The following is a 16071-nucleotide window of genomic DNA, read 5'->3' as shown; positions in this document are numbered from 1 at the left end:
AAATCCTCAACAAAATAGTAGCAAACAGAATCCAACAGTACATTAAAAGGATCATACACGATGATCAAGTAGGGTTTATACCAGGGATGCAAGGATTTTTCAATATACGCAAATCAATCAATGTGAAACACCATATTAAAAAATTGAAGGATAAAAACCATATGATCATCTCAATAGATGCAAAAAGTTTTTGACAAAATTCAACAACATTTAAGATAAAAATCCTCCAGAAAGTAGTCAGAGAGGGAACTTACCTCAACATAATAAAGGCCATATATGACAAACCCACAGCCAACATTGTTCTCAATGGTGAAAAACTGAAACCATTTCCACTAAGATCGGGAACAAGACAAGGTTTCCCACTTTCACCACTATTATTCAACATAGTTTTGGAAGTTTTAGCCACAGAAATCAGACAAGAAAAGAAATAAAATGAATTCAAATTGGAAAAGAAGAAGTAAAGCTGTTACTCTTTGCAGATGACATGATACTATACATAGACAGTCCTAAAGACTCTATCAGAAAACCACTAGAGCTAATCAATGAATTTGGTACACTAGCAGGATACAGAATTAATGCACAGAAATCTCTTGCATTCCTATACACTAATGATGAAAACTCTGAAAGAGAAATTAAGGAAACACTCCCATTTACCATTGCAACAAAAAGAATAAAATACCTAGGAATAAACCTACCTAAGGAGACAAAAGACCTGTATGCAGAAAATTATAAGACACTGATGAAGGAAATTAAAGACGATACAAACAGATGGAGAGATATACCATGTTCTTGGATTGGAAGAATCAACATTGTGAAAATGAATCTACTACCCAAAGCAATCTACAGATTCAGTGCAATCCCTATCAAACTACCAATGGCATTTTTCATAGAACTAGAACAAAAATTTTCACAATTTGTATGGAAACCAAAAAGAGCCCAAATAGCTAAAGCAATCTTGAGAAAGAAAAACGGAGCTGGAGGAATCAAGCTCCCAGACTTCAGACTATACTACAAAGTTACAGTAATGAAGACAGTATGGCACTGGCACAAAAACAGAAAGATAGATCAATGGAACAGGATAGAAAGCCCAGAGGTAAACCCACACACATATGGTCACCTTATGTTTGATAAAGGAGGCAAGAATATACAATGGAGAAAAGACAGCCTCTTAAGTAAGTGTGCTGGAAAAACTGGACAGCTACATATAAAAGGATGAAATTAGAACACTCCCTAACACTATGCACAAAAATGAAATGGATCAAAGACCTAAATGTAAGGCCAGACACTATAAAACTCTTAGAGGAAAACATAGACAGAACACTCTATGACATAATTCATAGCAAGATCCTTTTTGACCCACTTCCTAGAGAAATGGAAATAAAAACAAAAATAAACAAATGGGACGTAATGAAACGTAAAAGCTTTTGCACAACAAAGGAAACCATAAACAAGACGAAAAGACAGCCCTCAGAATGGGAGAATATATTTGCAAATGAAGCAACTGACAAAGAATTAATCTCCTAAATATACAGGCAGCTCATGCAGCTCAATATGAAAAAAACAAAAAACCCAATCCAAAAATGGGCAGAAGACCTAAATAGACATTTCTCCAAAGAAGATATACAGATTGCCAACAAACACATGAAAGGATGCTCAACATCACTAATCCTTAGAGAAATGCAAATCAAAACTACATTGAAGTATCACCTCACACCAGTCAGAATGGCCATCATCAACAAATCTACAAACAATAAATGCTGGAGAGGAAACCAGCAAGGAACACTCTTGCACTGTTGGTGGGAATGTAAATTGATACAGCCACTATGGAGAACAGTATTGAGGTTCCTTAAAAATCTAAAAGTAGAACTACCATACGACCCAGCAATTCCACTACTGGGCATATACCCTGAGAAAACCATAATTCAAAAAGAGTCATGGACCACAATGTTCACTGCAGCTCTATTTACAATAGCCAGGACATGGAAACAACCTAAGTGTCCATCGACAGATGAATGGATAAAGAAGATGTGGCACATGTATACAATGCAATATTACTGAGCCATAAAAAGATACGAAATTGAGTTATTTGTAGTGAGGTGGATGGACCTAGAGACTGTCATACAGAGTGAAGTAAGTCAGAAAGAGAAAAACAAATACCGTATGCTAACACATATATATGAAATCTAAAACAAAAAAAGGTCTTAAGAACCTAGGGTAGGACAGGAATAAAGATGCAGACATAGAGAATGGATTTGAGGACACAGGGAGGGGGAAGGGTAAGCTGGGACGAAGTCAGAGAATAGCATTGACATATATACACTATCAAATGTCAATTAGATAGCTAGTGGGAAGCCGCCCCATAGCACAGGGAGATCAGCTCGGTGCTTTGTGACCACTTAGAGGGGTGGGATAGGGAGGGTTGGAGGGAGACACAAGAGGGAGGGGATATAAGTCTACATATAGCTGATTCACTTTGTTATATAGAAGAAACTACCAGAATATTTTAAAGCAATGATACTCCAATAAAGACATTAAAAAAAAAGAGTTTAGGACAACTATATTTACATCTTCCATGTAATCTCCATATAATCGTGTCTTTTCCTGCAGGTTACATTTTGAAAATCTTGCAGCTCTGGTAATTAGCGAATTCTCAACTAGATGTGTGGTCTTCCTGTATCCATTTGTGACTGGTCGGCTTCTGTGATGCTGGTCCAATAAATTCTCCACCATGGGTAAATAAATTAATTCCTTCTGCTTCTCACTCCAAAATAAGATATGTATATTTATGTAGATGGAAGGAGCTCACTGCAATCAATCTTAGAGTGAATCTGAGAATGCCTGCTATCTTTTTCAGGCTCCCCCCTTGCTATTCCATTACCACTCAACCCTGCCTATGGTGCCCTAAGTTAAATGCGGAATATGGTATACAGCCTATAAAGTTAGAACTTCCTAAGTAATTTCCTCTGGGTTTGATGAACATTCATCCTGCCATTTTTGACATTAAAATCTAGAAGCTTACTTTTATTTGCATAAATGTGTTCCTTTAATTTCATCTTAAAGTTGGAGATTCGTACATAAAATCAACTTTGTATGGTACACTGATATTACTTCAAAATTAGTAGTCAGAAAATGGATAATTACAAATCCATTTATCTCATTGGAGTTAATTAACATATTAGCCAAAAAAGAATAATAAGATATAGATTTTGTTATCTTTTTTAAAATTTTATTTCTTCAGTTAGGAGTTTTCTTAAAATGAAACTGGCATATCACAAAATTCTTCTGGAGGCCTTCAAAGTCTTTGTAAATATGAACACGTGCCAGTTGTAACTGACAAAAAATTATAATCTTATGTATATATATATGATCAGGTAAGAGATAATGAATTAAATGCATATGGCATATTAGTGGAAAAACTAAATATCAGTGGTCTCAGAATTTTTACTTTCAACCTAATTCTTAAATATTTTTTTCTGAAAAAATTTAATAAATTTTGCTCTCATTTGAATATTTATTCCAGTAAAATGAAGATTCACATATTCTACCTTTTTTCTGTCTCTTTTTAATGATTCCAGTAAGGTGCTTCTTTAATGACTCAACAACATGCCCTTCATTTTTTATATTCCGAACAAATGGGTGATGAAGCATGTTTGCAGAAGTAGGACGAAATAAGAAATTTTTTATCATGCACTTTTCCATGAAATTATGGAACTTGCGGGACCTAAAAGAAATGAGTCAAAGAGATAAAAGAGCATTCTCAGGCCTGCCACACCTCCTCCCACCTCCACCCACATGCCACTCTGAAGGTTGTATTTTTGAAGAGAGTTGTCTCTAGCTATTAATAGTCTTTTCAATAGCCAGATATTCTGCAGTTTGACAATATACATTACACAGCAATGCCATTCAAACCTCTGAAGAGGCCAGAGTCAATGGCATTTTCTACCCAAATAATAGTAGAAACTTCAATGAGTTCGGAAGTATGTACATGATAAAAAGTCAAGTGGTGTGAAGGCAATTAAGTGGTTGATGTGATTTATGTAGACCATGAGACTAGATTGGTCATCCCACAGTAGTCATACTTTGAAGCCTGAGTGTTTCACTTGACTATATGCACTTTAAGCTATAAAGGTGCCAATGTAATGATCCAGAAAAGGGTGTTAATAGTACCATGACTAATTAATCTTATAAAATGGCCCACAGAAACAGATGTGACCAGAAAGCCTGAATCTGTGGGAAGGGTTAAATTTAATCACAAGGAAGAATGTCTACAATCAAATCATAGTAACCACTTCTACCAGGAAAGCAATAAATACTAAGACAAGCAAGAGCTTCAGGTACTAGATCAAAAAGCTTCAGGAAGAAAGATTCCCAAGTTTAGTTGGGCTGTAGCACGCTGAGAGAACAAGTCCTCTTTTCTAGGTCTTTGGATGTTTAGTTTAATGGGTAAAAAGACTGGGCTATATATCACAATCACTGACTGCCTATCTGGGCTCAGTGAGAAACTTCTCAAATGGCTTCCATTAGTCCATCCCATTACTGAAGAAATAACTGAATATGCCACTAATGCCAGGACAGTAATGTCATCACAATATACTATGGAGAGTATTATTTCTGATTGGCTAGCTAGCTCTTAATGAACACTAGTCATTTAGACCCCCTTACTTAAGGTATTGGTTTTTAGGAAATATTGTCCAATAAGGATGTTGAAGCAGGACTGACCAAATGAATTCTGCTACATAAAAATGTCAGGTTAATGTGTTTAAGAGATTAAGTCATTCATCTTTACCATCCGCTGGATTTGACTTTGGGAGCAGATTCTCGCAAAATAACGAATAGGGCTTCCAAAGGCTGAAGGTTACACAGGGCTGCAAAGTAAAATAGATAAGCTTAGAATGAGTAATAAGGGTAACTACAGAACACACTTCTTATTCCAGAGGGGATTCTCACTATTCTTTCACATATCATGTTGAATAGATACTAAGGAATAGATACAAAAGAATGTAGTTAGAGGAAAGCTGATTTTAACGCAAACAGTCCATTATATAAGATCCTAAAGCTTCACTATTGCCAGGTGTGACAAATAATAATAAATTACACTAGATAAAAATTTTGAAATGTGTGATTGATAATTTATATCTAGAGAAGTAAACAATACAGGTGGAGACAAGCACTCTTCTGTGTTTTGTACTGCAGGTATCTACAGCTGTAAAATTGGAATATGTAATTATAGGCTGAAAAAGTCAACCAGACTAATAACTATTTGCAATAATATATAAACAATGATTTAGTAGTCTAAAAAGAGGAGAATAATCTGTTTTGGAAGCTGACAGTCCTAGGAAAAGAAGTAGATAGAGTAACTATTAAGAACACACCCTCTAGAGTAAGATCATCTGTGTTCAAATCCTAATTCTACCTTTGTGACCTTGGGCAAATTACTTAACCTCTCTGTGCCTTGGTTTCTTCATCTTAAAAACAGGAAATATATCAAGAATTCCTTCAAAGAGTTGCTATGAGGATTAAATGGCAACCTACATATAAAAGTGTCTGGCACAGAGTAAGCACTTAATAAATATTAGCTATTGATATTATAAGATTTTAACTATCTGGCACCTCAATTCTGTGCCAAATTACTAGACTTTCATTCTCTTTTTTTAGACACACAGCCATACAAAGAAAAGCCTATTCCAATATGTGGTATATAATTTCATTACCTCATTGGCTTGGGAATTCTGGGATTTTCTGTAAGTGTTTAAATATGTGTCTCACTTCACTTATTTCCTCTTGTGTTTTGATTAAAGAAAACAGGCAGTGCAATAATTCCCCCAAAGGAAAGCCATAGTGTAAATTTCATCTAACACTAGAAGTGTGCCATTCATCTGAGGACATTTTGATATTAATAACTCTTTAGAGGCATCCTTCCTCTCCCAAAATACATCTCCAGAGAAATTACAATGTCGAACTGGCCTCTCATAGTAGTAGAAAGAAACTCCCCAGGGTAATTTCATTAGAGTAATATAAAGGCAATTGTTCAAAGGTCAAACTTTCGTTTCAATTACATGGGTATAAATTAATAGAAGGTGCAGGTATATAAATGAGGGCAAAATTAGCCCCCAGCTCAAAACATCCGGATAATATTTGATTCTCTTCATTCCTTTACTGTGTCCAATCAATCACCAGAATCTGTCCTTTAAACATACTGTAAGTAAATTTTTACAATATTAAGCAGTTGTCATTTATTAACATCTGAGCATCTCAGTTAACTAACAACATCTTCAGTGTCAAGAGTTAGGGCATAGGCTGGGTAAGTTTTCATGAAAGGAAAGGAGAAGTCCACAAATGAATGAGGCATAGGGTGGGTACAAGAACTATGTCAAACAGCAATTGTGGAGGTTTCCTATATTGTTTAATTTTAGGAATTCCAGTTAATGTCCCCTTCACCCCATATATCCTAATGTTGCCTAAATTTTCACCATTAGAAGCTCATTCCTTTGAAGTAGTAAATCTACTTTAAAAATACATATCTTGATAGATTAGAAACATTAAACTGGGTGTAGTTTGAATTATTTTAAATAACGTGGTTTAACACCTACAATATGTTGAGATCCAAAGGAATCTTCTGAATACTGAAGAAATGGATCTCCTGATGGGACAGGGGTAAAGACACTCAGGTAAAGATTGATCTGGGGTGTAAGGGAAGGACACTACAAGGAATAGAAGTAGGACTATAAACAAGCATGTCTGATAGTATTACAAACAATCTCTACAACACCAAGGAGAATGCTAACATAGGAAAAGATACAGTTCTGATTAAGGTAAATTGGCTGGTGTAGATCCTTGACAAGGAAGGAGAGTTGGAGTAAACTGTCAATCCAGTCCTGCTTCTCCAGGCAACGATTCACTTTTCTATAAAAAACAAAGAAACTAAGAACTACACATATTCAATATTAATTGACCTATGATATTCCGGTGTTTGAATAACTACTAGTAATGTTCTGGCCTTGGTTTAAAGGACTGCACATCAAGTTTGAATTTCTATCCAGAATCCAAGGACTTAAAGTCCTGATGTGCAAGGGTCCTGATTCTCTCTCCTCTGAGAGTCCCTACAGCACCCTTTTAGTGAGAAGGTATTCTCTATTTCTTTTTACTTCCCTGGGAGAGACTCACCAAAGGCAGAAGGGGATTTTGTTATTTGGACCTCAGAGGTAATTATCACATAACTGTCACTTTGGAAGGCCATCCTTTCTGAGATGATAAATATCACAACCTGGGGGATTTCTGTATTTAAATTGATGACAGCCATTTCCATCCAAAATTAATACTCCAGGCAATAAAGGAGACTGGTGAAAGACAAATGTTCTAGCAGTATGGCTATTTCAAGTTGTTCATGACTAAAGTTGCACCATTCCAATGACTACTTATCCAGGCATGCTGGTCCTATTTTCTACTGTGAGTTAAGAATCTCCTGGTCCTCAGCTATCTTTTGCAAAAAGTTGCCATTTGTGTATTCTGTGAAGAACTCCCTCTCTGTATTTCTTCTGTGAGTTGCTCATTACGCCTCTTTTCTCCAATGATTTATTGTTTTAGAATAAAAAAGTGAAACCAAAAAAGGTGAATCAAAAAGTACAAATCTGCAAAATGTAGAAAGCTAGTCTTTTTGGAAAGACAATAGAAATAATATACTACTTGATGCAGTCATTCATCCTAACCAAATACATGCATCAATATTCATGAAGTACAATATGGGTATTTAAAGAGAGCAAGAGAGGAGGAGGAAGAGGAAGAGTGGAGGAGCTCAATATAATTTAAGCATGTTTCATAAAGAGAAATAATCATGAGATAATGAGGAATAATATGTACCTTCCCAGTTTCATCTCAATTATATATATGTGGAGTAAACAATTTTTCCATCATTTAAAAACTCACCCAATATAGGTACTTTGTAGCTTTTTGGGCACTAGCAGAGACGCAGCAGTGACCTGATCTCCACATCTGGCTCAGCTTTAATCCAAGCCCGTTCTATGATATGTGATATTCCAAGGGACACCAGGAATTCTTAACAATTCTGTTACCACTATTTCTACTCCCATTAGCCTTGAAACACAGTGATAATATAGTAGATACTGTGCAGATGAAGCAGGTAGGGACATGGGAACCTACAAGATCTGCTTGGAGAGGGAGAAGCAAAGCAATTCCAACCCCTGCCCCCTGACACACACACACTCCAGGCACTTCTCTCACTTCTCATCAATACTAGGAATGTATTTATTATTTATATCCTTGGATTTAGGTATTGAGGACAACAAATATGCTCTGCTTATGGGGTCATACATTAGATGGTTATTAATCATTTATACACAAGTTCACATTCTATTTTCACTTTCCTATCAGAAAACAGTGTCCTGAGAGAACAGAATGCTGACAGGTCATTTAAATGATGGGAAGGAGGGGGAAACAAGAGGAAATGAAGCCTTCTGAACAATTAGGGGCAATGAAGTGGCTGATAGGAGCAAGGAAGGCACCAATGATGAGCTAGACTGACTCCAAAGGAAAATAAAAAACTTACTTCTCAATGTTGTTGAGGATTGGCTCAATTAAAAGGAACTACTGGGGGATTTTCTCAACTGTCACAGTCTGAAGTAGTAGCAGGGTATAACTGTAAATGTTTGGGAACCTAAATATTCCACCAGTGAATATGTACTGAATGCCTTTATATTCTGTTTGGTTAGGACTATCAGGACCAAATGTTATTGAGGCTAAATTGAAACAACACTCAATCATCCTAAAATAAGATATCTTAAGAGAGAAAAATACAAACTCTTCTTATAGACATATCTGGCCATTCTGACTGCAGCGTTCGGTAAGCAGGAAAAGGCCACCATTTATAGTTTGGCACATAGTGTGGCACCTTTGTAGCCAGTACAAGCTAGCTAGTACAAGTGACAGATTTGTACAACATGTTTCCCTAACTTTGAACAAACAACAAATATTTTTACTCACGAGGAGCCCCTTCAGCCATTTCAATAGCAGTGATTCCCACGGACCACACATCACTCTGCAAAAGAAAAGATGATCAAAAAAATGTCACTTAAAAATGGGAAACTGATAGTATTTAGAATCTCAAAACAATCTTTGGCTGAGGGGAGATGTCAACGCTACAGCCATTTTATGGGTTTTCTATAATGGGGCTTCATTAGAGACTGATGTTATAGGAAGATCTTATTGACCCTGTGACCAGCCAGTACTACACTACACAACCAGTTGACATGGGATGGGATTCAATGTAAGGAAAATTCATCTTGGATGTATTGCTATTGTTACCTTAACTGAAATAACAGAAGGAATTTATTGTAAAGAAGTCCTATCACATACTACTAGCTGTAAAGAAGTTGGATCTTAGGTAAATGATTTAACTCTTTGTATCTCAATTTCACCTTATGTAGAGATGATAATGGTATACACATCATAGAACTAGTATAAGTATTAAATGAAATACTATATATAAGCACTTCAGCAGTGCCTTGAATATAGTATATTGAAGATAGAATTATTATAATTCTAGGAAATTATGTTCTAGGAGGCTCTAGGAAATGACCCTCACTACTATTAACTGTACTTTGTTTTTTAGAATGTGGAAAGGGCACAGGGCTAGAGGTGCACTGTTTGGCTTAATGACTCCTAAGCAAGTTAACTGAATTGTTAAAACACCTGTTTATAGATGTCTTAGCTTCAAAGGGTTGTTGTGATGGTTTAAGTTTTCTTTAAGTTACATGGGACTAAAAATTAAAGACATATAATTAAAATGGGTGAAAGTCCTTGGAAGACTGCCAAAAATTGTACAGCTATAAAACATTATTTGTTTTACAGCAAGCCACTTAAAGAACATTACACTTCCATTGTCTCCATAGCTCCTAATAGTACTGGGCTATAATAAGCTCTCATCAGGTCTGCTTGCAGATCAAGCAGGGGGCATTTAAGGGAAAGGGAAAAGAGATGAAACTTGAATTAATCAACTTCAAGTATTGAGTCCTAGGTTCCATACAACGAAACCACAATGAATTGTTTGGATGACTTATGATGTGGAGAGTGAGTGTGGTTTTTCCAGACTATAGCAAATGGAGAGTTTTCTTTCCACACCAGCTTTTTGAAATGTGTACATAGATGTATATTGTCCAAATTGCAGCTTCAGTGGAAATTTTAATAAATAGCATGAATTGTTACTTAATTTGTCTATTCCACTGATTTTCTGTGGTTTGGAGGTGAACCATGCCAAGGATTTTCTCCATTACTCTGAGTAATCAAATTATTATTTTTTTCTCTCTGGAGCTAAGTTACTGTGGGGATTAATAATTGGCTTTACATTTATTCATTTTTAAGTTTACAAAGCACTCTGTCCCTGGAAGTTAAATTTCCATATAAAGCCACATAATATAATATTTTTACCAAGAAGTTGCAAGCAATATGAACTAGACATTCTTCCTCAAATATGGATAACTCCCAATGGTCTACTTTGTCTACATTCTTAGAAAATATTATTTTTATGCACATCATTAAACCACATATAGGAACAGTGTCTAGCATTTCTTATTAGAGTCTATGTGAAAGAAGCAACTGCCTGCTTTTTATAGGGAGATCAGCTCGATGCTTTGTGATGACCTAGAGGGGTAGGATAGGGAGGGTGGGAGGGAGGCTCAAGAGGGAGGGGATATGGGGATATATGTATACATATAGCTGATTCACTTTGTTGTACAGCAGAAACTAACACAACATTGTAAGCAATTATACTCCAATAAAGATATAAAAAAGAATACATTAAAAGAATCATAAAAAGGGAGCTGCCTGCTTTTTATTCTTTTATTTCATAAATTAAAATAAAAAGTCAAAAGTCCTTTCCAAAATTTGATTCCTACTATCTGAATCCTTACACTTACTCTGTAATCATAGGAGCGTCTGGGGTCCTCGTCACAGTCAATCACCTCAGGTGCCATCCAGTATGGTGTCCCAATGAAGCTATTTCTCCTCCCATTAGTTCTGCTCACCTGGGCACTCACTCCAAAATCCACTGCAAAATTCATTTGTCAAAATAATTAATCAGTAACAAAAAGGTCAATAAATTATTGCTTTAACTTGGAAAGCCAATACAAAAGCCACAATGGATAACAGATTTTCATTCCAGCCCAGCAAACTTTACCATGAAGTCTACTCCAGGAACACTGGGAAATAGGCTTTTGCTGGTATTTATATTGGAAAGAGAATGAGCAGTGCTATTATAAATCTACAGTAGGTTTGGCTGAATGTTTACCATGAATATTAAAAATAAAGTTCCATCAGTACACCCTGAACCTCTGAAGTGATAACATATGTAGTATTTGGACCTGCCACCAAGCTGGAGGAAGACCAGCACTATAAGCAACATCTAAGAAATCTAAAACTTATTAGTACTTTATTAGGAAGTCTCATTTGTGATATTAGAAAGCCCTACCACACTGATAAAGAAAAAGGAATTTATGCTAAAATTTAGTTTAAGTTCTTCTACAGATCTTCTGAATCAGATGCAAATATTTACTGCAGTATCCATATCTTAGCTTAGACTATAAAAGGTCAGTCTTCTATTCATCTGTGGGATATATTATATGAAAATATTTAGTATGGTATCCTCAGAAACAGACAGAAAAAAGGCTAAAGTAGACTGGGGTTATTTAGTCCAGAAAAATAAGACAGGGATGAAAAATGAAGTAGATTTCCTAATTTAGAATGGTTTCCAGGAATCTAGAGGATGGCTAACAACCTTGACTGAAAAGTAGTTTAAAGAACTTGGGAAAGGAAAAGAAAATTTTTAAAGTTAAGAGTTTAAGGCAGTGTTAAAGGAAGGACTAAGAAGAACAATAACAACAAAATGTCCATAATATATGAAAATCATCATTGGGTGTTGCACGATCTCATTAGCTAGATATTTTATTGAGAATAGGTTACATCAGAGCTCAGCATTTTCACTATCCCTGAGGGCCAACATTAAGGGCCAAGAAATACCTATGAAGGCCATAAACTGATATATGACATTCAGAGAAGAAAATGAAAGGAGAAAAGACTGGAAGAAACAGTGATGAATGGAAGAAAAGGGAAAAAAGAAAAGCTGAAGTTAAAAGTAGAGATGAGACCCCAGCAGTGGCATCATTCACCTTTTCTTTAAAGACCTAGGTACCAGAATATGAGGATTATTGATCAATTGCAATTGCAACAGAATCACTGTCCAGTCTCTTTCCTTTCTGTTACTCCCTTTGGCTGTCATTGAGTTTGGTTTTTGCAACTTTCTCCTTATAACATGTTGTTTAAAAATATGCTGGGATCTAAGAAATCTAAAACCAAATGTATAAGGATTATGTATATAATAAGCCTGATTAAATTTTACTCTAGTGCTAAAAGGTCTCTCCTACAGAGTCAAGTACATGATCTTTAGTGCATGGACTTTGTGACAGGTTTTTCAGTGGCTTTTCACATATTTACAATTTCTCTTCTGTGTTGCAAATGGTAGGGCTGGCCAGCAACTTGACCCAGATATATGGTAGTGCTGCCACATGTGAACAGAATAGCTGTGTGACATACTATCTACCCTGCACACTTGAATGTGAGATCCAAATGACTCTCATGAATTTTAACACAGTGTCTTAAAATTCTGTTTCTAGCTTTGTAGCTTGTAGACACAAAATACACAGTACATTTTCTTGAAATTACTTTTCACTTATTTTAAGAACAATTATTGCCTCATGCTTCTTCCAGAAATATTCAGTGAAAAGCATTCTCAGTGAATGAACAAACTCTCTTCTTTGGTTATATTTATTTAGCAGAAAAATGGGAATGATTTTAAAGTCATGCTAGAGACATGGTAGGCAAGAATTGATATGATTAAAAAGTAATGCAGGGTTTGATACCAGTGATTTTATGTTCTATTGTATATATCAGTGAGGTCATCTGCCATTACATAGTACTGACATTATTCATATGGTATTATTTAAAAACAAATCAACAATATTTATTTTAAACCTTAAAAGGTGCAATATATTGTCCCCTGTGTGCCTGTGAGACATTATGTGTAGTTTTTCAAATAAATTATGCCATTCTGAACCCTGGAATAGAAAGCCAGGAACTTTTTGGTATTTTGATTTCTAATTCTCAATTTGATTTGGATATTACTGGAGCATTATTTCTAACTGATATCAGTTCTTTAAATATTTGAGGGGAAATTCCAATGAAGCAATTTGTGCTTAAGTCATTTAAAAGTTCTTTGATTTTCTTTGGAAAATATGGCTCTGTGATGTGGAAGAATTGTCTTTTTGTTTAATCCTTGTCCATGGCGCAGAAACTTCCACATAGTAAATACTCAATTCAATTGTTAAAATAAATGTAATAGCTGAATCTATTAGAGGGTTAAGCAATGATCAAAATGTAAAACTCCTATTATACTTGAAAAGTTGTTTTTATCTACATGATTTCAGAGAAGCAGTTAAGTGCATCTTTCTCTTGTCCCAACCTCCCTTCCCAAACAAATTTTCGAACTTTGACTTGTTTTGCAGGCAGGGAAGACACGGCCTAAATAAGTAGAGGGGATTGTTAGTGACATGATAGAAAACACAGTAATCTTAAAGGATTTTTCTCTATTAAGATATTTTGGGCCTCACTTAAAGTATTACAAGAATAAACTTACCTAGTTTTACTTCAGCATTATGAGTCAGTAGCACATTTTGACCTTTGATGTCCCGGTGAATTACACGGTGTGCATGAAGATGAGCTAAGCCCTGCATATATATACATATATATATATATATATACACATTTATATTAAAAAGCAACATCAGTATATATTTTTCTCTTTTTCTGGTACTCTTCTTAGTATTTTTGAAAAAACTTTTGGTAAGAAAAATGGCCCAGATTTGCATTTTTCAGACAAAATTCTTTCTTTAGGCTGGAATTACCACAACCAGTTCCCAGACATACTACTTTTGGCTATAAGGAAAGGAAAATAAATCAGGACACCCATGAAAGAAACAAAACACCAAAAATTAATGTTTGTATACATTGGGCCATTTACCGTCCTTTCTAGCCTCCATTTTTCCAACGAACCATATGAGTAAAGACCTGGATATCTTAAATATCATAGCTCGCATTGTTTTACTCTATTCCTCATCCAACCATTTGTTTAGTCCAAAATATTTTCTAGTCAACCTTGTAGGCTGAGAATTTGGGGGAATATGGAAATTCATTTTAAAGCATTTGCCATTTGTATTGGCTTACCATGCTGTCTCCAGACCATTCACCACTAAAACTAACCCTTGACCTGGCTAACCCATGCCCTGGCTTCAGTGAGATTGCTCTAGATACGAACTGGGGATTAATAACAGAAGTAACAGTAAAAACAGCTAATATTTATTGGGTCCTTATTCTTGGCCAAGCACTTTGCTAAGTGCTTTACGTGGAGTAAATTACTAAGTCCTTATAGCAACCCTTTAAGGAAGGTGCTAATACCACCCCAAATTACAGATGAGGAAAATGAGATTTGGAGAAATTAAGTAATTGGCTCAAGGACACACAACTAATACATGATGAACCAGAATTTAAACTCAGTCCAGAGTTTGCACTCTTAATATTTACACTATTACCACAAGTGAATCCAATTAAGATGACAGGAAAGACATTCTAATCTTTTATCAGTGGTGCTGTTCAGTTCTGTTAATATCCTTCTTGGGTGACCCTAAGCACTTAAGACACAAAGAAAAATTTGAGTTTGGTAGATCAAGAAGATTGGCACTTTCATCCAATTTGTTGTTAAAAATAAGGAACGTTTTAAAAGTAAGCCATTATTCAGAGAGAATATCTGTCTGCAAAACAGTTTGTAGATGGTTTGGAGCCATTGAGTAAAACACTGACTTCTCAACTTATCTTAATCTCTAATGACAGTGCTATGCTTTTTTAAAAAAAAACTTTAAAAATCATAACAACATAATAAATACTCCAAGTTGTCATATCCCTGATCCACTGAACACTACAGTCTGACTTTGACAGAGCCATTAAAGGCCATGATTTGGAAGGACCTGGTTAGCCATCTGCTGGTGTACCTTAAAGTTTAAGGACATCATCTGAAAATCTGCTTTCTCTAAAGCCTTTTTCAGTATCCTGACCCAGAAGTTATGTTAAGAATTTTCAAATCATCCTCTATGAGCAGGTATAAGGTACATTGTATATATTACCACCAGGTTTTTTCAAGACCAGGGGAGAATGACTATATGAATGCTCACCTGGAGGATTTCTCGGCAGATATAAGCAATCCAATCTTCTTTCAAACTCTGATTTCTGGTCATTCTCACTACATCAGTGACTGAGCCTGCTGCACATAACTCCATCACCATCTGCAGGGAAGCCAGCAAAGTATCAAGGTTTAGGAAGTAATTTTCTGAAAATATCTGGAGAGTTTTAGTTCATATGGCTTGTATTTATATGCAATGTTTAGACACTAAGACATTGCAAAGACTGGCTCAATTGTCTGGTAGAATGAAAAAGAACTGGGAAAAAATCCAAAGATCTGTGGAGGGAGAGAAGGCAGGTACCACACCAGGGATTTTTAACCAGGACCTGGGATTTGAGCTAAGCCTTGAAGGATAGGTAGTGTTTGTATATGCTGAGAAAGAAAAACGTTCAGTTTATTGAAAACCGAATAAGACTTGCCTTTAGAAAGAAGCTTGTACAGGGGTAAGTCTGAGTGATGACTGGAGTAGAACAAAAAACACAGTTGAGGGAATAGTTTGCAGGTGGAGAAGCAGGATATGGAGGATCTCAAAACAATTTACACTTCAACATTAAGACTAGATTTTTTAAAATTGTTGTTTTATTTTCAAATTCTAGAATATTTTCCCCAAGAAACTGGCAAAATACAACTCCAAGGGGGAAACTGTCAGTTCCATTACTGTAGGGCATTTTTTTCCAAATAACTTTACTGCTAAAGAAAATCTATTTTAAGGTTAATACTTTGACAGTATCTCATTCAGATTTTACTTTATTAATAAATGCAATTTCTCAGGAAAT

At 35.6% G+C, this 16071-nt stretch overlaps 1 protein-coding gene across 1 annotated transcript in view; it reads right to left on the bottom strand.

The window, feature by feature from the left end:
- The window catches only part of NRK (Nik related kinase), a 164935-nt gene that overhangs the window by 59999 nt on the left and 88865 nt on the right, over positions 1-16071 (bottom strand). The window contains exons 6-11 of the mRNA XM_049705235.1: positions 15288-15398; positions 13700-13790; positions 10929-11059; positions 8998-9052; positions 4787-4865; positions 3546-3721 (exon numbers count right to left, since the gene is read on the bottom strand). Of these exons, the coding sequence (XP_049561192.1) occupies positions 3546-3721; positions 4787-4865; positions 8998-9052; positions 10929-11059; positions 13700-13790; positions 15288-15398 (643 nt within the window). The remainder of the gene's footprint in view (positions 1-3545; positions 3722-4786; positions 4866-8997; positions 9053-10928; positions 11060-13699; positions 13791-15287; positions 15399-16071) is intronic.

This window comes from Orcinus orca, chromosome X (assembly GCF_937001465.1).
Source record: "Orcinus orca chromosome X, mOrcOrc1.1, whole genome shotgun sequence".
NCBI lineage: Eukaryota > Metazoa > Chordata > Mammalia > Artiodactyla > Delphinidae > Orcinus > Orcinus orca.
This window is presented reverse-complemented; position numbering and strand designations above follow the sequence as displayed.